At 35.6% G+C, this 20,874-nt stretch overlaps 1 protein-coding gene across 7 annotated transcripts in view; it reads right to left on the bottom strand.

Moving 5' to 3' along the window:
* Nucleotides 1-20,874, bottom strand: part of BANK1 (B cell scaffold protein with ankyrin repeats 1) — a 375,144-nt gene that overhangs the window by 233,609 nt on the left and 120,661 nt on the right. For all 7 annotated transcript variants that reach the window (XM_064285499.1, XM_064285500.1, XM_064285498.1 and 4 more), the window contains one exon: nt 12,878-12,983. In XM_064285499.1, coding sequence (XP_064141569.1) covers nt 12,878-12,983 — 106 coding nt within the window. The remainder of the gene's footprint in view (nt 1-12,877; nt 12,984-20,874) is intronic.

Here is a 20,874-nt window from a genome sequence, read left to right on the forward strand (position 1 = left end):
CATATTCGACAAAGGTCTAGTTTCTAAAATCTATGGGAAGATCCAACACCTCATCAACAAAAAGACAAATAATCCAATTAAAAAATGGACAAAGGATATGGTCAGACACTTCACCAAAAAAAGACATTCAGGTGGCTATCAGGCATATGAGGAAATGCTTCTGATTGCTAGGCAGAGAAATGCAAATCAAAACCACAAAGAGATACCATTTCACCCCAACATTACTGACTGAATCAAAAAAAAAGAAAATAACAAATGCTGGAGAGGCTTCGGGAAGACTGGAACTCTTACGCGCTGCTGGTGGGAATTTAAAATGGTACAACCAGTTTGGAAAATGACATGATGCTTTCTTAAAAAGCTTAAAATAGAAATACCATGTGATCCAACAATCCCACTCTTAGGAATATAACCTAGAGAAATGAGAGCCACCACACAAATAGACATATGCACACCCATGCTAATTGCAGCATTATTCACAAAAACAAAAAGATGGAAACAACCTAAGTGCCCATCAACAGATGAATGGGTAAACAAACCATGGTGCATACCACAAAGGAATACCACACAACGATAAAGAACAATGAATCTGCAAAACATCTCATAACTTGGATGAATTTGGAGGGCATTATGCTCAGTGAAATAAGTCCAAAATGATAAATACTGTATGAAACCACTATTACAAAAACTCATGAAAAGAAACAATCTTTGATGGTTACAAGGGAGGGAAAGGGTGGGGAGGAAAAAATACTAAGTAGATATTTTTTTAGACAACAGATAAGCGGTAACTTTCATCAAGGGTAAGAGTTCACAATACTGAGGAAGTCAGTGCAATTTGACCAACGCAAAGTCACAGAAGCTTCATTGACACATTCAAACTCCCTGAGGGAGTTTCTGGGCTGAGGGCTGGGAACCCTGGACATCTACCTCAATTAGCATAACAGAGTTTATAAAGAAAATGTTCTACATCCTACTTTGGTGAGTAATTCTGGGGTCTTAAAAGCTTGTGAGTACTTAGAATTGTGTGTGGCACAGAGTAAACAAAATGTAAAAGTTAGCTCTTATTACAGCATATACCATATTAATGGCATTTTGTGTGATTTTGTTTGCTCTTCCCTTAGCTTAGTTGTATTCTCAGAGTATGGAGTGGATCCAATATCCCACATTCCTCTATTTGTCCTCAGCACCTACAACAGTATCTAGTACAAAGCAGAATGCATGAATTTTCTTCTAAGAATTTGCAACGGGTTTTATTTATTTATTTAATAGCTATGCACAAAAAATACTTTTTGAGGAAAATAGTCACTGCAAGACTATTTTGTTCTACATCCATCCTGGAACATAGAACAGTGGATTAAAAAGAAAAAAAAAAAAAAAGCATCTACTATCTTGACTTCAATTTTATTCATGTAAATTGTATTCATTACCATAACATAGCAATGGGAGCGTTCATTGCTGTCGCATTAACTCACTGGTTGTCAATGTGTGTTTCCCAGACCAGTAGCACCAATGTCATCTTGGAATTTGTGAGAGATGCAAATTCTTGGGCCACATCCCAGACCTACTGTATCAGAAGTTCTGGGGGTAGGCTCAGCAATCTGAGTTTTAACAAGTCTTCTATTTGATTCTGCTGCATAATAGAGTTTGAGACTACAGTATCGAGTAAATGACATACTAAGGCTTGGTTCTAGTAGATAAACAAGAGTGGATAGCCAAGCAAAATAAGGTTAACCTCACAGACATCTAAATAATACTACAAAGTCTCCAAAATATGCCTAGGGTAGACTTTCTCTTCATTCTACTTCTAGTTTCCCAGCAGGGCCATCCTTTTCTTTCCTCGTGTTTTACACATTTAAAAATATTACCTCATTCCTGTCTTGGAAGAAGTACAGCTGAAATGTTCCTTGGAAGCAAGGATGGTGAGACTTCATCTCACATTCTTTGGACATGTTATCAGGATGGACAAGTCCCTGAAGAAGGACATTATGCTTGGTAAAGTAGAGGGTCAGCGAAAAAGAGGAAAGACCCCCAACAAGATAGATTGACACAGCGGCTATGACAATAGGCTCTGGCATAGCAAGGATTGTGAAGATGGCACAGGACCAGGCAGTGTTTCATTCTGTTGTACACAGGGTCGCTAAGAGTCGCAAGTGACCTACCAGCACCTAACAATAACAACAAACATGCCTATTTAATGGAAAATGCTATAATAGAAGTGAAAATGGCATGCTAAAATATATTTATCTTAACTTATTTCTTAGATCAATATACAAGCTAAACAGCACTTTGATAAATAAAGTATTATTAGAAACATTATTTGAACCAAGCACTGTACTTTATATTCTTGTAGAAGTAATCTTTCAAAATCTGTATATAATGATCACCACCACAACCAATTGCTGTCGAATTGATTTTGACTCACGGCAATCTCATGTGTGTCAGACTAGAACTGTGCTCTCTAGGGTTTTCAATGGCTGATTTTTTAGAAGTAGATGGCCAGGTCTTCCTTCTGAAAGCAGCACTGGGTGGACTCAGACCCCTGCCATTTCAGTCACCAGTAAGTGTATTAACCGTTTGCAGCACCGAGGGATTCCAGAGTAATCACAGAGTATATCATCTCTTATAGTCAGCTTGATGCCATGTACAGGGGTCATTCCTATTTTCCAGATACTCATTATTGTCACGAATTCCTTCTGTAAGGATGCAACTCTAACCTTTCTAGCTAGTAGCAACTGACTTCCCTCGCAAGCCTCCAGGATGAACCAAGTAGGAACTGATTCTCAGCTGGATAGAAATGTTATGAAAACAGCTGTAGTCAATGCAGGAAACTGCTTCAGCTTTCAAACTTCACTCTTTCTCTACCAAGTGCTATTAACATTGCTATTTCTACACTCTTTGGATTCTTAGCCTAATCTGTCACACTTTTTTGATCCATCTGTTGTTGTATCCCTTGTATCTTACACTACCCTTTTCATCATTTGTCCTGAAGGCTTCTATTTATGCTTTATCCTAATATCTGTGTATCTCAGCTCAGTCTGATTTATCCAATACTGACTTTGGACGTGAGTAAAATGGGGGAAGGGTATAGATCAAACGAAACTGTGGTTCACAATGTTGGAAAATGGGCCCTAGGGGCAGTTAGTTGAAACTTTACATAGTCCTCTTCCCTATTTCCTCCAGTTAGTGCTTTCTTTCACTCTAACATCTTGCATTCTCTGAAGATTTCCGCATTCCCATGTACTTTTGCATATTTTGCAGACTTTTTGAGAGGTTTGGGTGTACTAGACAGATCTATAATTCTTTATCTTCCCAGAATTTGCTCTTTATACTGGATACTATATATTGACAGTGAGTTTCACGAGAAACCAACAGATCTGCATGATATTACTGGTGCAAAGATATGGGGAGTTCCTGAATCAACTGGGGGACATTTTTAGCACTAATGAACAGTATAAAATCACAAGTTACTTGGTGACTCTTTTTCCACCCCTCATCTCTGCAGTAGGATTTGACATGGTTGATCATTGCCTTCTTCCTGGGAACATTTTCTTCACTTGGCTTCCAACCTTCTCTTCCAGTTTGGAAGCCAAGTGAAGAAAATGTTTCTGGGACAAAGGAAACTTCAGTGACTGTTCCCTCTCAAGTCTCTTTTTTATGGAAACTTTTTTTCCAGACTTCTTTAAATACTGCATTGGCTAGGACTCACACTTTTGCTCTGATCTACACTCAAGAGAAGAATCTCATCTAGGCCCTGGCTGTGATTACCACTTATGACCTCCTTCCTGGGCTTTTGACTCATATATTTAATATCATCATTAAGTTACACTTAAATTAACACAGCCAAGCTAGAACAGTTGCCACACTGACAAAACCGTTTTTCTCAGTCATAGTCCCATAGTCCCTTCATTTCAATAAATAATATCAACGCATATTTAGTTACTCAGACCAGAGTCTTTGTTGTGTCCTTTCTTTCCTTCACATATAATCTATCAGCAAGTCCTACCATCTGTACTTTCAAATATTTAGCAAGTCAGAGCAAGTCTTATCTCCCATATTGCTGCCACCCAGGTTCAAGCCACCATCATGTCTCCCTTGTGATGACTAGAATGGCCTCCTATCTAGTGTCCCTGTTTCCATTCTTACTACCTGCAATCTATTCTCTGCATAGCAAGAGTAATCTTTTTTTTTAAAAAAAGTAACTTAAATGCTGACAATCCATGTTTAAAATCCTTGAATAGCTCTCATCACAGTTAAATCCAAATTCTTGACCATGACGTACAATGTTGTTATTCAAAAGGTGTTCCCCAGAGCAGCAGCATCACAAGAAGCTTGTCAGAATTGTATGTCTGCTCTAAACCTCTGATGTCACGTCCATTTTGACTCATAGTGACCCTATAGGACAGAGTAGAACTACCCCATAGGGTTTCCAAGGCTGTCAGCTTCATGGAAGCAGACTGCTACATCTCTGTCCCGCAGAGCAGTGGCTGGTGGGTTCAAGTCGAAAAATTAGCAGCCAAGAACTTTAACCACTGTACCACCAGGCCTCCTCTATGCCCACTTTAGATCTCCTCAATCAGAATCTACATTTTAACAAAACACTGTGTGTGTGCATCTCCTTAAAGCTTGAGAAACACTTGTCTGCAACAGTCTAATTACCCTGTTTCCTGTCTACTTCTGACTAGTCACCTCCCTCTTCCTCCCTGGTTTACTATGTTCCAGACACACAGGCTTCAGACACGCCAAACTTGTTTTTATCTCAAGACTCTGGACTATCTGCAGTCTTTACCTGGGCAACTCTCCTCTCCCTCCCCCCACCCCATCATGTCTGGGCTAATTTATTTATACAATGCAGGTTTTTTTAGGTTATTACTATCATATCAGTTCTTCAGGTGACCTTTCCTGGTAGTTCTATTAAAAATAGCATACATCTCCCCAACCCCACATACACACACTCTATCCTCTAATTTTTAATTTTTTTCTCAAGTCCCATATTATTATTTGAAATAACACTATTTATTTATTTTTGTTGTTTGTTTAATTGTTTCTTCTGTCACCCTTATTAAAAGAAAATAAACGCTCCATGAAGCCAGAATTTTCTATACTGATCACCTTTCTGGAACCTATGGAAGAGTGCTTAGCACTTAAAGTTATGTGAATGAATAAGATTGCTTAATAGTATCTTTTAAATCAAATTCTATTAGCAAATACTACATTTGCAGGCTCACTTTCTTCATCTATACTTCCAGTTACCCTAATTATTACAGGTTATATATTGTTATGGGAATGGGAATGGGCTGAATGAGAAGGAATCATAAATGATGTTGAAAGGCGAAGAAAGCTTTCTTCTCATTGCCTTCGAGTTGATTCTGACTCATAGCAACCCTATAGGACAGAGTAGAACTGCTCCCTAGGGTTTCCAAGGAGCAGCTGGTGGATTCAAACTGCCAACCTTTTGGTTAGCAGCCGAGCTCTTAACCACTGTGCCACCAGGACTCCAGAGAGAGGCTTGCCATTTGTAAACACTTATTCCTTAAAGATGGACTCAGGATAGCACATTGTCTAGTCTCCACAGTGTCCTGAGGCCAGGGAAGTGTCTTTGATCCTGCAAAACAAACTGTTCTGTCTTCCGTATGCCAAAACAAACTGTTCTGTCTTCCTTATGCTCCCTGTGGGCTCAAGGTCTGAGGCGATTCCTTTTCTGGGGAATGACTCAAGCGTAGGGAAGGCCAAATTCCAGCTCTGGTATCAACCTTGGTGTTTCTACTTTCTTTTGTCTATTTTGTACTTACATTCCCTAATCACAGGTTAGGTGGTTATAAACACAACGTTTCAAACTTCACATCTGGAGAGACACAGACTCTTTGAAGAAATACTGTAAAAGTAAATAACAATTGTATAGTACTGAAGAAATATCTCCTTTTTTGTTACCAATGCGAAAAACTTTTGAAGGATTCATAGTAGCTGTTTAATTTTTTGATTATGTGATTTCAATTAAACCACCAGTTCTTAAAATTAAGTTAAGAATATGCTAAAAACATCCCTTGTAGGAGATGTGAAATCTTTACATGTAAGCTGTGTTAGCAAAAATATGAAGTGGAAAAAAAAAACTATAATTTTACGGTTAATTTACAGGCCAAATCTCCAATTTATTCAATCACTACAAGTTTTGATGATGTGTTATGTGTAAATCTGGCCCGAACTTAGTGTATTTACTTTATAGTGATATTTTTGTTGCTAACTCGAAGTGAGCTTACATGACTACATTTTCCTGTACCATCTATTACTTTTCATTCCAGAATGGGGAATAATCTTGCCTACTTTTTCTTTCACATTGAGTTCTTCATTGCTACCTATTTTCTTGTTAGATGGTTTCAAACTCCAGGTGAAAAGGCCCATTTCACTTCACACTTTAGAAAACTCATATTTTTTAAAACATTAAAAAATTTTTTTTTTGTAAAATTTCCCTGGTTTTGATTGTATTTGTTCTTAGTTTTCTTTTCAGGAAATAAGAATAGTAGTTTCTCAATTGCTAAAAGTTCTTTTTTTTTTTTTTGTAGAACTGTGATACATTATAGAATATATGGCTCCATTCTTACAGGTACCTAGGAAGGGAGCAGCCATGAATAATTACTAAAACACAATTTTGAAATAAGATATTTTATGTTAATAAAACCATAAGTTAACTAAGAATAAATCTAACAAAGGTTTTCAAGAACTCTATAAAAATACTACATTTTTTGAAAGACATAAAAAAGACCTAAATAAATAATGATGCCATTGTCATAAAGAGTAAGAATAGTACAAATGGCAGTTCTTAGTAAATTAATATATAATTTTATTAGGGTTTTTCATGGAATTTGATAAACTAAGCCTAAATCCCATAGGACAAATAAAAGAACAAGAAGAGCAAAAATAATTTAAAGAATGAGGTGGGGACTAGCTCCGATAAATATCAAAGCTTGTTTTGAACTTTGTCTGCCGACATTAGACACTACGTAGTTGGCACAGTGGTTAAGAGGTCAGCTGCTAACCAAAAGGTCAGCAGTTCAAATCTACCAGCAGCTCCTTGGAAAACCTATGGGGTAGTTCTACTCTTTCCTATTGGGTCACTACGAGTTGGAATCAACTCGACAGCAACAGGTTTGGTTTTTTGGTAAGTTAAAAGACAAGCCACAAATTGAGTAAATATTTGCAATGAATAAAACTGACAAATGTTTACTACACAAAAATAAATGTACTAAGAAACAATTCGTGAAAGTAAATATGAAAAATAACAACCAACAGAAAAACTTAAAACTATTAAATGGGAATTCACTGAAGAAAAATAAAGTTGCAAATAAACAAGAAAACCTGCTTAACTATATTCCTAATTATGAAAATATTAATTAAAGAGTGAGATATCATTTCACACCTGTCAGATTAGCCAAAATAAGTAGCCTTATGTTTTTTTTTCTTAGCCTTATATATTATATGTATTTGCCTAATACCAAGCACTGAGCCTCAAAATTCTTAACATAAAAAAGACGTGGAACAATGGCACAATACTGCTGGTGGTACAAACATTTTCAACAGACATTTGTAAATATCTAGTACTTACTTAATCAAGAAATTCTGTTGCTTATTTTATGTCTGGAAAAATTCTCACACATATGCATAGGAGGTCCTATGCAAGAATGATCATTTTAGCATTATTTGCAACAATAAAAAAAAAAAGGAAACAATATTAACATGTACTGATAAGAGAACATACATGTATTGTGGTGTAGTAAAACAATACAATGCTATAGAATATTTAATACGAATGCCCTGTCTCTACATACAAACATATGAAAACATTAATTTGAGGCAAAAATGGTATATTGAAGGAACAAAACATATGAAACACTTTACATAAATTTTACAAAATTGCACAACAGTATATATGGAGTATGGAAACAAACTTGCATAGTAAAATGATAAAGAAATGCCTAAGAATCATCTTCAGGAATGTCATTAAAGTAATGGTCATTTTTCAAATGTATGGAACCCCAGAAGGACACAGAAAAATTCAACTGGATCTGTAATATTTTATTTCTTAAAAAAAAAAAAAATCTGAAGCAAATGGGGCAGAATGTTAAGACTTGGCAATGCTAAGTGGTAGTTACAAGGGTGTTTGCTGTATTAGTCTCTATTTTTCTGCATACTTAAATTATTTCATGATATAAAAAGAGACAACTCAATGGACAGTTCTTCTCTACTCGTAGAACAAATGAGCTATTTTTCGTGAAAATAAAGATATAAGTCGGAGACAAATCTTGCAGCTACAGTGACTACTAAATATGTATTGAATATCCAGATACACGCTTCACATTTCACAGGCATATTAGGAGATAATATTCTGAGTTAATACTCTCCCACGTCGCTGGGGATCCTACGCTGTCCTCTTTCAGATTAAGATGTTACTACTTATTCTAAGTAGGATGCATACTTTGACATGCTTTTCTAGAAACTGGGCATGGACTGCTTCCAGAATAAAGCTACACAATCTGCTGCAGAGCAACCTAGTTTCCTTTTTCCTAAACTAATTGTCACTTTTGGTGATTGAAACAGCAACAGTAGCCTCTTTAAAAACAAGATGAACTACTTATTTCTTCCTACCCGTGACAGGAGATTCTCTGCACTCGCCAGGTTTGGGGAGGCTCTGGACAGAGGTTAGGGAAATTGATGGACCCACCATGGGAAGATTTACATACTGCAGAAGGAGGCTGGAAACAGAATAAGAGAGGCTACAGAAGGCGCTAAACAATGTGTGCTGTTCTGCCTCACCATCACACTGAGCTGGTAGCAGTCAAACTGTTTTGATGATGACCCACACGATGTGTTCTTATATATAAATCTACAATAAAAAGAAATGTTGCTCAAAAAAATGACATGTACCTTACATTGATTGATGCATTCTGATATTTTCCATTCTAATATTTCACGTATCATTTTTAAAAATGCCTGTCACGATCTCCTCTATTGATTTCACAGTGCCTGATGAGCACTAAAAAGTTGTTCAAGAATTATTTCCATGGCTGTTGCATTCAAAATCCTATATTACATTCCTGTATCAAATTAATTTAGAAATCTTAGATTCTTCTACTCCCAGGAAGAACTTTTTTTCAATAAAATATTCTTATCAATGGAAAATATCATTTACAAACTAAAAATGAAGCATTACAAGGTACCTATGTAAGAGAACGTTGAAGCAGATTGTGATATTTTGTCTATTTCCTATCTTATCTCCAAACATCCTCAGATTTGCCTGGTTAGAAACAACAACAAAAAATAACAAGCCAAGTGAGGAAACTTACTGGATAGATAAGAAGAAAAACGATAAAGACTACTTATTTTAAGCGAAGTGGCAGTGAACCAAACCGAGAAATTTACCAAAAATGTAGCTTTTTTCAAAAAGATAGGCAATAATAAGATAAAGTTTTGATTGAAATAGCATTTCCTCCATACTTTAAAGGACTGTAGATACCTGTAGGTAATACCACGGCTTTTCCTTAGGTTAGGTCCCTTTTCATAGGGTGTAAATTTCTGTCAATGCCTTATGGCTACCTTCAGCCCCATCATGTCCTAACCTCCAATTTATTTCAGCTAAAATACAGAGAAACAAAGTAACTTAATAAATAAAACACGTTCACCAAATAATTGGACAACTGTCCTCCAGGACAGACGTCAGGAATTACACACCTGATTCATCATTTACTGAATTTACCTATCAGAATAACTCTACTGTTTCCTACAGAAGTTTCTTAACAAGCTACCGTTTCTTCCTCAAACTCTCTTCCTCAATTAATCTCACTTTGTGTATAAAGCCATCTCAAACATTATCATCAACTTAATTTGAACATTATTAAAATGCAGGTGCAAGTTCTTAAAGAACAGATGTTCTAAAGTTGGCATTTGATACAAGGCTGTATGGTCAAGGAGGTAAACAAGGCATGAGCTCAGTCACGTTAACACGTAGCCTACTCTTTTACATTACTTTTTATATTGTGTTATGTATTTTTGTATTTCAAGTAGAGATCAGAGTCTAATTTCATGAGGGTGTGGTGCTATAAGTTTATTAATGCCTGTTATCCAGCAATACCCAGAAATAAGACATCTGAATGAAATATCTGGATTATACTGAACTTTCAATTTTTAGTTTATTTTTAAAAAATCTAGCAGTGTTTTATAAAATTTTCTGTCAAATACAAGCTAATTAAATTCCAGTAATTGTTCAAATCTCCCATATGCTACTAACTTTCTGACGTTTATCAAGAGAGTAACAATTTCTAGATGTCAAAGAGCACTATTATGGTGAATTATTGTGTTAGTCTGTAATGTATTGAAGTGATTTGGGGCTGTTAAACTGGGCTGATAAACTTGGCTGCATGTTGGGTTCACCTGGAAAACTTTAAAAAGTGCTATACCTGGAACACACTCCCCAGATTCTGAGTTAACTGGTATGGGGTATGGCTTAAACATTAAATAAAAAAATAAAAAAAAAATGAACTCTGTCATCAAGACAATTCCCATGCTTAGAGACACTATAGGACAGAGTAGAACTGCCCTATAGGGTTTCCAAGGAGTAGCCAGTGGATTCGAACTGCCGACCTTTTGCTTAGCAGCTGAGCTCTTAACCAGTGCTGTAAAAGCCCCATAATCCAGCTGATTATAATACACAGCGGAATTCAGGACCCACTGCTCTAAACCCTTGATTCTGAATGAGAGGTCTGAGGGCCAGCAGCATCAGCCTCACCTGGAAGCAAGTTAGAACTGGCATCTTAACGTAGCCAGACATACTGAATCAGATGCATGTTTTCAGAAGTTCTCATTTAATCCCTTTAAAATTCATTATCTATGAAAATAAGGGATCAAGACTAATCCATCCTTTCAAATTCAAAATTTCTCATTCCACAACCTAAACAATACACTGAGAAGCACTTTTTTGAATTTATCTGGAATTCTTTACCTATAAAAATGAGAGACTAAAGCCATTCTATCTTCTCCAACTCTACAATTCTGATTTCACAAATTTAGGCAAATACAATCTGAGGGAATTTGTAAAATCCAATGTCATAATTCCATCTGCACATCTTTGTATGCACTTTTTCTTGCATAAAATTCCTTTTTCTTTTCTCCCTCCTGAACTACGTAAAAATCTCACCTCCTTTACGAGGCACGGACTAAAAAATAATGTATCGTTTCCTTAAAGTTCTATTGTCAATATAATAAATTCCACAATTCAGCATGTTTCATACATATACATATACACACAATTTTGTTTTTCCAATTATAATCAACTTCAGTGTGTGTAGCATCATTCCTTTTATATGCTAATCTAATGTCTAGCTTCTAAAATGAATTACATATTGTTGCAATGTATATGGAACATGGAGGAACCTTAAATTCATATTGCTAAGTAAAAAAAGCCAATCTGAAAAAAACTACAGACTATGATTCTAACTACACGACATTCTAGAAAAGGCAAAACTATGGAAAAAGTAAAAATATCAGTGATTGCCAAGGACTCAGGGGAAGGGAAGGAGGGATGAACAGGTGAAGCACCGGGGATATTTAGGGCAGTGAAAGTCTTCTGTATGCTACTATAATGGTGGGCACATGACATTATGCTTTTGTCAAAACCCATAGAAATGTACAAGACAAAGTGAAATCCAATGTAAACTATTGGTTTTAGTTAATAATAATGTCTCATTTTGGTTCATCAATTGTAACAAATGTACCCCATGCATGAAAAACGTTAATAACAGGCGAAACTGTGTGTGGTGGGACAAGAGGGTATATGAGAACTCTATACTTTCTGTGCAATATTTCTATAAACCTGAACTATCTCTAGTTTGGCGATATTGTTGGGAGGGATCAGTCCCTTGGGAAGGACATCATGCTTGGTGAAGGGTCTGTGAAAAAGAGGAAGACCCTCAATGAGATGGACTGACACAGTGGCTGCAACAATGGGCTTATGCATAACAACTATGGTGAGGATGGCACAGGACCGGGCAGTGTTTCCCTGTGTACAACACAGGGTTGCTGAGTCAGAACTGACTCAACGGTACCTAACAACAAAACATATCTAAAAGATAAAGTGTAATAATAATAAAATAAAGACACCCAAACCACCAAAAAATGTATATGGGAAACAAAAATGATATTTCACTAATCTCACAAGCTTAATTACTCAAAACTAGCATATCACTGATCTTTGCCCCTAATGTAACCATGTGGTTATGAAGCTTCTCTCACATCTAGGTGAACCACAATCAGCTGTGCCCTGGGACCTCTGATTCTGTCCAGTTCATTGATTTACCATAAACATACAAGCTATTAGATATATAATTTTTTAAAAACAAACATAGGGTCACACACTATATAAACACTGCTCAGTTGCCTACTATGTATATATAGCAACATCACTACAGCCAGTAAATATAATGTTATAAAAAAATTTACTTCTGATGGTTGCCTTTATAGATGTATCCAGAATGTATCTGATCAATTTACTATCTTTGGAAGATCAAGTTATTTCAATTTCTGGTAGTTATAAACAATGCTGTGATGAACAATCTCTACTATAAATCTATGTGTACTTGTGCAAACTTGTCCTTAGCACAAAAATCAGGGTGAGTTTGCTGATTTCGAAAGTTATGTACCTTTTAAAGCCTGTGATAAAATGTTACCAAGTGAACCTTGAGAAGGTTGCAGCAGTACACAGTCTCACCAGGTACAGGAGCTGTCTAAAACGTGTAATCAGCAGTGCAGCTAGGTACATTCCTGGCTAGAATGTTTATTAAAGAGTTACATATAGTTATGATATAAAGAATAACTGATGCATTTGGAAAATACTCACATTCTTTTTGAGGGTAGATTTCAGTCTGAAGAGATTTGAACTCATAATGTGGGATTTCATGTTTGAAGATGCTTGTAAGAACATCATCAATTTCTTCCAAGTCATTCTATTTTCACATGAAAAGGAACATTTGCATTAGTTCAATTACTGACATAGAATCTCATCTTCATGCAATGTAATAAAAATTTATTAACTGGAATAAATACAGTGCACTTTTTAGTAATACACCTTTTCTGAAAGAACAATACAAAATATTAGGGTCTTGTTTAAAAACTGATTATTAAAATAATAGAAAAATAGATGCAAGAAACAAAAACCTTTGCTTTTGAAAGAGAATCTTAAATTTTATTTAAACATCTACTAATTTCCAAAAAGAATTATAACAAATCAGTGATAAAACTAAATTTGTTCAAATACTAAATCCTAGTAAAATATACACTGCAATTTAGTAAATGAAATGACAAAATGATGAGCTGCATTTTTCCAATTAAGTGTCAGAAATGGGGTGGTCTTAAACAGATTATTTTATTTCTGCATGAAACTGAGGAGAATATTTGTCTTGGCCTATTTTTTTCCTCCCTGCAGATGTAAAGTAACTCTGTATGTCTAGTCTGTTGTCCTAATCGTGGGATTTTGAGAGGAATCACAAAAAATTCAAGTATTCTACTATTAGAATGTAATCTTTTACAAACAACAACATTTTTTTAAAAATTGTGTTATGTCAAGTTGTGACTATGGTCATATCAACTTGAGACACAGACGGCTACAGTTTAGGAGGTGGGCCAATCAACAATCCTGGCATGTGTGAGGGGAGATTGTGCAAGGAAAGGTGGCCACTTGGCCTTGGCCTTGTACTCATAAAGTTCCTAATCAGGGCTTTTGCAATGGCTTCCAAATCAAAGCTACATTTAGTATAATGACAGAAATTAACTGTATTAAAAAGAAAGGTGTGCTTGCATCTCTATTTCTTAATTTTTTCAGCAATATGGGTATCTCAACTAAAAAAGTGTTTCAGGCCTCTCTGGATTTTCTGAAATTCCTGCTGGGAAGTGAAAAGAAGAGGTATGTTGTGGCTTGAATTATGTCCCCCCCCCCAAAATATGTCCAAGTCCTAACTCCTGGTGCCTGTGACTATGGCCTTCTTACGCAGAAATAGAATCTTTGCAAATGTAATCAAGTTAAGATGAGGTCAGACTGGATTAGGGAAGGATCTAAATCAATATGACTGGTGTCGTTATAAGAAAAGAAGAGACACAGAAACAGACAGGGAAGTATCTTGTAAAGATGGATGCAGAGATTGAAATGACCAATCTACAGGACAAGGAATGCCAAGGATTGCTGCAACCACTAGAAGCTATAAGAGAGGCATGGAACATATTCTCCCTCAGGACCTCCAGAAGGAACAAGACTTAACAACACCTGGACTTTGGATTTCTAGCATTGAAAGCTGTGAGAGAATAAATTCATGTTGTTTTAAGTCACTCGGTTTGTGGTGCTATTTCATGGCAGCCCTAGAAGACTAATATACGGTGGAAGTCAGGAAAGTTGTGTGTCAGGGTTGTATCCTTTCACCATACTTATTCAATATGCATGCCGAGCAAATAATCCAAGAAGCTGGACTACATGAAGAAAAATGTGGCATCAGGATTGCTGGAAGACGAATTAACAACCTGCATTATGCAGATGACACATCCTTGCTTGCTGAAAGTGAAGAGCACTTGAAACACAAATGAATATCAAAGACTACAGCCTTCAGTATGGATTACACCTCAACATAAAGAAAACAAAAATCCTCACAACTGGACCAATAAACATCATCATGATAAAGAGAGAAGAGATTGAACTTGTCAAGGATTTCATTTTATTTGCATCCACAATCAATGTCTGTGGAAGCACCAGTCAAGAAATCAAATGACATTGGGCAAATCTACTGCAAAAGACATCTTTAAAGTGTTAAAAAGCAAAGATGTCACTTTGAGCACTAAGGTGTACCTGACCCAAGACATGATATTTTCAATTACTTCATAGGCATGCGAAAGCTGGACAATGAATAAAGTAATGGGTCAGCACAAAAGAAGAAGACCTTCAACCAGATGGATTGACGCAGTGGCTGCAACAATGCGCTCAAACATAGCAACAACTGTGAGGCTGGCGCGGGACCCGGCAGTGTTTTGTTCTATTGTACATAAGGCTCCAGGAGTTGGATCTACCTCAATGGCACCTAACAACAACAAGGAACTTCAAAAACAGCAACAACAACAACAAAATTAAACATTAATGGTATTATCATATATATACTTACCAATAACTTCATAACTCAGAAATCATTCCTGGAAGTGAAAATGTAGGCTATTTTAGTGCTAATCAGGGCTTTAAAAGATGTTTTAATACCTAAGAAATGTTTTCATGCTTTACATTTATAGAAAACATTTGTTATGAAAACTCACAAAGCATAAATGATGAGACAAAAGATGCCATGTAATTTTTTCACTATTCTAAACATCAAATGATGTATTGCATTGGGCAAATCTGCTGCAAAAGATGTCTTTAAAGTGTAAAATGCAAACATCTCACTTTGAGGACTTCATATATATGCGAAAGCTGGACAATGAATAAGGAAGACTGAAAAAGAATTAATGCATTTGAATTATGGTGTTGGCAGGAAATATTGAATATACTAAGGACTGCCAGAAGAACAAACAAATCTGTTTTGGAAGAAGTGCTGCCAGAATGCTCCTTATACTCAAGGATGGCAAGACTTTATTTCATGTACTTTGGACAGTTACCAGGAAGGATCAGTACCTGGAGAAGTACATCATGCTTGGTAAAGTAGAGGGTGGGTGAAAAAGAAGGCCCTCAACAAGATGAATTGACACAGTGTCTTTAACAATGGGCTTAAACATAGCAATGATTGTAAGGATAATGGAGGACTGGGCAGTGTTTCGTTCTGTTAAATATAGGGTCATGGTGAGCTGGAGCTGATTCAACAGACCTAACAACAACAACATCATATAATACATAAATGGAAATATTTAGTATGTGGATTAAATTAAGCTTATATAGGTTTCAACTTGACTATGATTGCTTATATGGCTGAATAGAAACCCTGATAGTGTAGTGGTTAAGAGCTACAGCTGCTAACCAAAAATATGGTGGTTCGAATCTACCAGGCACTCCTTGGAAACTCTATGGGGCAGTTTTACTCTGTCCTATAGGGTCACTATGAGTTGGAATCCACTCAACAGCAATGGTTTTTTTATATGGCTGAATATTGATATCGAGTGGAAACTATTGTATTAATGAAGATGTGACAATCTTATACTAGTCACAATTTTTTTTTTAACTTTTTCAGGAAGAATGATTCCCAGGGAAGACTTTGACAATAGTGGGGCATGACTTCTCACTTTATTGACAACATTTTTGTACTTTCTTTTAATGAATGTTTTAGCTATATGAATGGATGTAAGACATACAAAACATGAAAAAAATAACATCGGTTTGTAATTTAAAAAAAAAGTGTCAATGGCCCTGCAAGTTCTGCATTGTCTATTGTTTGGTCATTAGTATTTTCACATGAGGAGATTACTACTTCTTTCCTATGTATTCAAGATTTGGTGGACAGATATAGGTGTGGCATAGAGTTAGTACACTCATGTATAAGTTGAAGGATGACCTATGGGATTCCTTCCAGATCTGAGATTCTTAGATTCATATACATGAGAACTCAAAAGAGAAAGGATTTCCACTAAGAATCTCAAAGGTACTGTTTCTAACATAGAGGTACCCTACATTTGAATGTGAGAAAACACTGCAGTTCATATCATTTCACCCTGTCCTTATTTTTGATGAAGTAGTAGTGTTTTCAGAATCAGAAAAAAAAAATAATAATACCACATGGACAAAGACATTTAATTTATTAGGAAAGAATAAGTACTTTTTAATAGTCTAGCCCACCATAACTAGTTGAATAACTTCTATTTTCAATTTTATGTTATATTTCCATTATTATGTTTGCATATAAATAAATGGTATACAACATAAAACAAATACATGACAATTCAGAGAAATGAGTCCTGAAAGTGATCTTGAAAGGATTTCTTCCTAGAAGATAGCTTATCTGGAAAAAATCTGACTTGAATAGTTATGCTTCTTCTTAAATTATGTTTCAAGCGCACAAGTAAGTGTCTTTTATAAACATTTTAAAATGCCATTAACTGGAATTTTTCTCTCAAAATAAATTGAACAGCCCAAAGAAGACTTGATAAGATTGATAAAATATTTGTGCAAATAGAAAGATTAATATGGAGTAGTGTAATATTTGTTCAGCAACATTCACACTTATGTATTTAATTAATGAGCAACTTAATGTGAAATTAAGAATAGAATAAAATGACATAATCATATTGACATTATTAATATTTATAAGAAAATTTAAATACATACATTCTTAATATATGTATATATAAATGCATAAAACCAAAACCAAACCCAGTGCCATCCAGTTGATTCTGATTCATAGTGACCCTATAGGACAGAGTAGAACTGCCCCATAGAGTTTCCAAGGAGCACCTGGTGGATTCGAACTGCCGACAATTTGGTTAGCAGCCGTGGCACTTAACCACTATGCCACCAGGGTTTCCATATATATGCATACATATATTTATATCTACCAATTTATAGATAGATAAATACAATACTAGAAAAATATTAAATACATATAAACACATATACATTTATCTGTGTGTATCTATAAATAGAATGAATATTGAAAAACAAAGCAGAAAAGAGATTAAGAATTGAAACAGAAGGCTGATTATAAAACAATAAAGCTCTGTACATATAGAGTGAATATTTGACTTTTCCCAGTTTTCTTTCAGTACCATATGGGGGAATGTGGGGTTGATGAACTTAACTTAAAATATCATTTACGTATATACTTATAATTCACAACTCTATTTAAATACCAGGTATTATTATTTTTTTACTATATAAATTTACATGTATTCCTGATAAACAACTTTATTATAATAAGTATTGCTAAAAAGAAAAAAATATTAAATATGTTTTAAATGACATTTAGGATTATAGAAAGATGGAATAGATGTATTTTTTCCTATTCCTCCCATTAAATACAACCCACAACCCTGGGTAGTATAAATGAAACAAATATAACAAGACTATGAAAAGTAGATAGAAAAAGGCAGACCAACTAGGAACTTCAGTATCCAAGGAACGACATGGTGGTAAATTCCTTGAGTTAGTTTCTTTCTCTCTCTCTCCCTCTCTTTTTCTTTCTCTGTCTCTTTTTTCCTTCCTTCCTTCCTTTCTTTTCTTCCCTTCCTTCCTTTCTCTCTTCCCTTTCTCCCCTCCCTTCCTTCCTTCCTTTCTTTTTTTATCTCATAGATCTCAGGCTTGGAGCTGAAGATGTCAGTAACCTGGAAATGCAAATGGGCACAGACAAAAAAAAAAAGCCTGAACTTTCCGGCAAAAGGACCAGGAAAGGGGCAGCCTTGCAGCTAAACATCATTAAAAAAACAAAAGCAACTCTGTGGTTAAACCCTACATATGCCAGAAAAGGCACAGTGGGGAGCCTAGACTTTTACCCATTTAAGGCTGTAACAGGGCGCCACAACACTCCTGCTGGACAGTGTCAAAGAAGACCAAATAGGGATTTAAGACTTTCACCTCTATTAGCTAGTGACAAGTCCCCTCATCCCTACCCTAACAGTGTCAGTGCAGACCACAGTGGGATCCTGGTCCCCACCCAGCAGTATCAAAGCACCCATTCATATGCCCAATGGAGTGGTGTCAGAGTGGGCCTAGTAGAGAGTCAAAACTTACTCCATCACCCAGTAGCAACTAGGCCACCACTACCAAGGTCTCAGTGGAGAACACAGGGAGAGCTAAAACATCCGACCCTACCCAGGATTAATGAGGAGTCCACCAGCCTTGGTGTCAATGGAAGCCAAGTGGAGAATCTAAACTTCTACTTCCACCTGAAAGTAACAAGGCAACGCCACTCTAGTTCACTGTCAGAACAGTATCAAAGAGAGCTAGCTAAAACAAAAAGTTTAAGTCAGTTAAAACTCACTCATCATATAAAGAACCAGGGATATCTAAGACTTAATTAAAAAATATATATACATATCAATTGATGCCAACACGAAATGACAAAGATTTTAAAGCAGCCATGATAAAACTGTTTCAACAAGCAATTACAATCATGGTTGAAACAAATTAAAAATGAAATAGAAAGCCTCAGAAAGCAAATAAAAAAGTTTAGCTAAGAAATAAAGGGTATAAAAAAGAACTCAATGGAAAGTTTAGAACTGAAAAAATACAATAATCAAAATAGAAAATATCAGTGGATAAGTTCAATAGCAGAATGAAGGGGACAGAGAATAAAATCAGTGACCCTGAAGATAGAATAATAGAAATTATCTAATCTGAATAGAGGGAAAGAAGACTAAGAAAAAATGAACAGAGTATCAGGGACTTGTTAATAGTGTAGCAAAAGATTTAACGTTCATGTTATCAGTCTCAGGAGGAAAGGAGAGAAATTAGGAGAGGACTCAAAGAAATAATGGTTGAGAACTTCCCAAGTTTGACAAGAGATGTAAGCCTACATACTTAAGAAGCTGAGTAAACCCCAAAAATGATAAGGCCAAAAAAAAAAATCATGACCAGACACATTATTTTTTCTGACAAACAAAGGCAATGAATAATAATACAAAGCATTGAGAGTGAAATACAACCTTAATTGTAGGGTAAAAAGAATTAGAAAGACAGCAGATTTCTCAACAGGAACCACAGAGGCCTGAAGAAAGTGACTCATTATTTCTCAGGTCCTGAAAGAAAAGAACTGTCAACCCAGAATAGTCTACCTAGTGAAAATATCTTTCAGAAATGAAGGGGGAATCAAGCCATTCTCAGATGAAAGGAAACTAGGATAATCTGTCACCAGGAAACCCACCTTAAAGAATGACTAGAGGCAGTTCCTCTAAACAGACAGGAAATGATTAAAGAAGGAATCTGAGAACATCAGGAAGGGAGAAAAAAACACACTGAGCAAAAACACAGATAAATAAAGTAGGTTGTCCTTCTCCTCTTGCATTTTCTAAATTATATTTGATGACTGAAGCAAAAACTATAACATTGTATGATGTGATTCTAAATATACGTAGAGAAATATTTAAGACAATTACACTGTAAGTGGGGGAGAAAAAAGAGAAGTAAAGAAGTAAACTAGTAAAATGAGGACACTGATAGACAGATGTCATGCATATATAATACAATACCTACTAAAAAACCAAAAAACTCCATGAAAAGAGTTACACTCAAAAAATACCTGAGATAAATAAAAATGAAATTCTTAAAAAAAAAAAAAGCTTAAGTAGTCCATAAGAAGGCAAGAAAAAGAAAACAGAAGTGAAAAACAGAGAGAACAAAGTGAAAACAAAAAATAAAAAGGCAGACTAAGCCCCAACATATCAATAATTACATTAAATGTAAATGATCTAAACAAGTCAATTAAAAGACAGAGGATAGAAGACCAGATTAAAAAACATGAATGAACCACCTATATGCTGTCTACCAGAAACTGTCTTCAACGTAAGAATATAGGCAAGTTGAATGTAAAATGGTAAAAACTATGTATCATGCAAACATTACTCAAACAATAGCAAGATGGGTATATTATTACCAGATGAAGTAGACATCAGAGAAAATAAAATTATCTGAGAGGGGAGGGCATTATACAATAATAAAAGTGTCAACCCACCAAGAAGACATAGCAATTCTGACTTTATGGACAAATCAACAGAGTTGAAAAATATGTGAAGCAAAAATTGATATAACCAAAAGGGGAAATAGATTCACAGTTATGGTTGGAGACTTCAACATCCCTTTCTCAACAATTAATAGAAGTAGACAGAAAATCAGCAAATATATAAAAGAACTCAACCACACCATTAATCGATGATCTAGTCAACCAGGAT

The sequence above is a fragment of the Loxodonta africana genome, chromosome 5 (assembly GCF_030014295.1).
Source record: "Loxodonta africana isolate mLoxAfr1 chromosome 5, mLoxAfr1.hap2, whole genome shotgun sequence".
Lineage (NCBI taxonomy): Eukaryota > Metazoa > Chordata > Mammalia > Proboscidea > Elephantidae > Loxodonta > Loxodonta africana.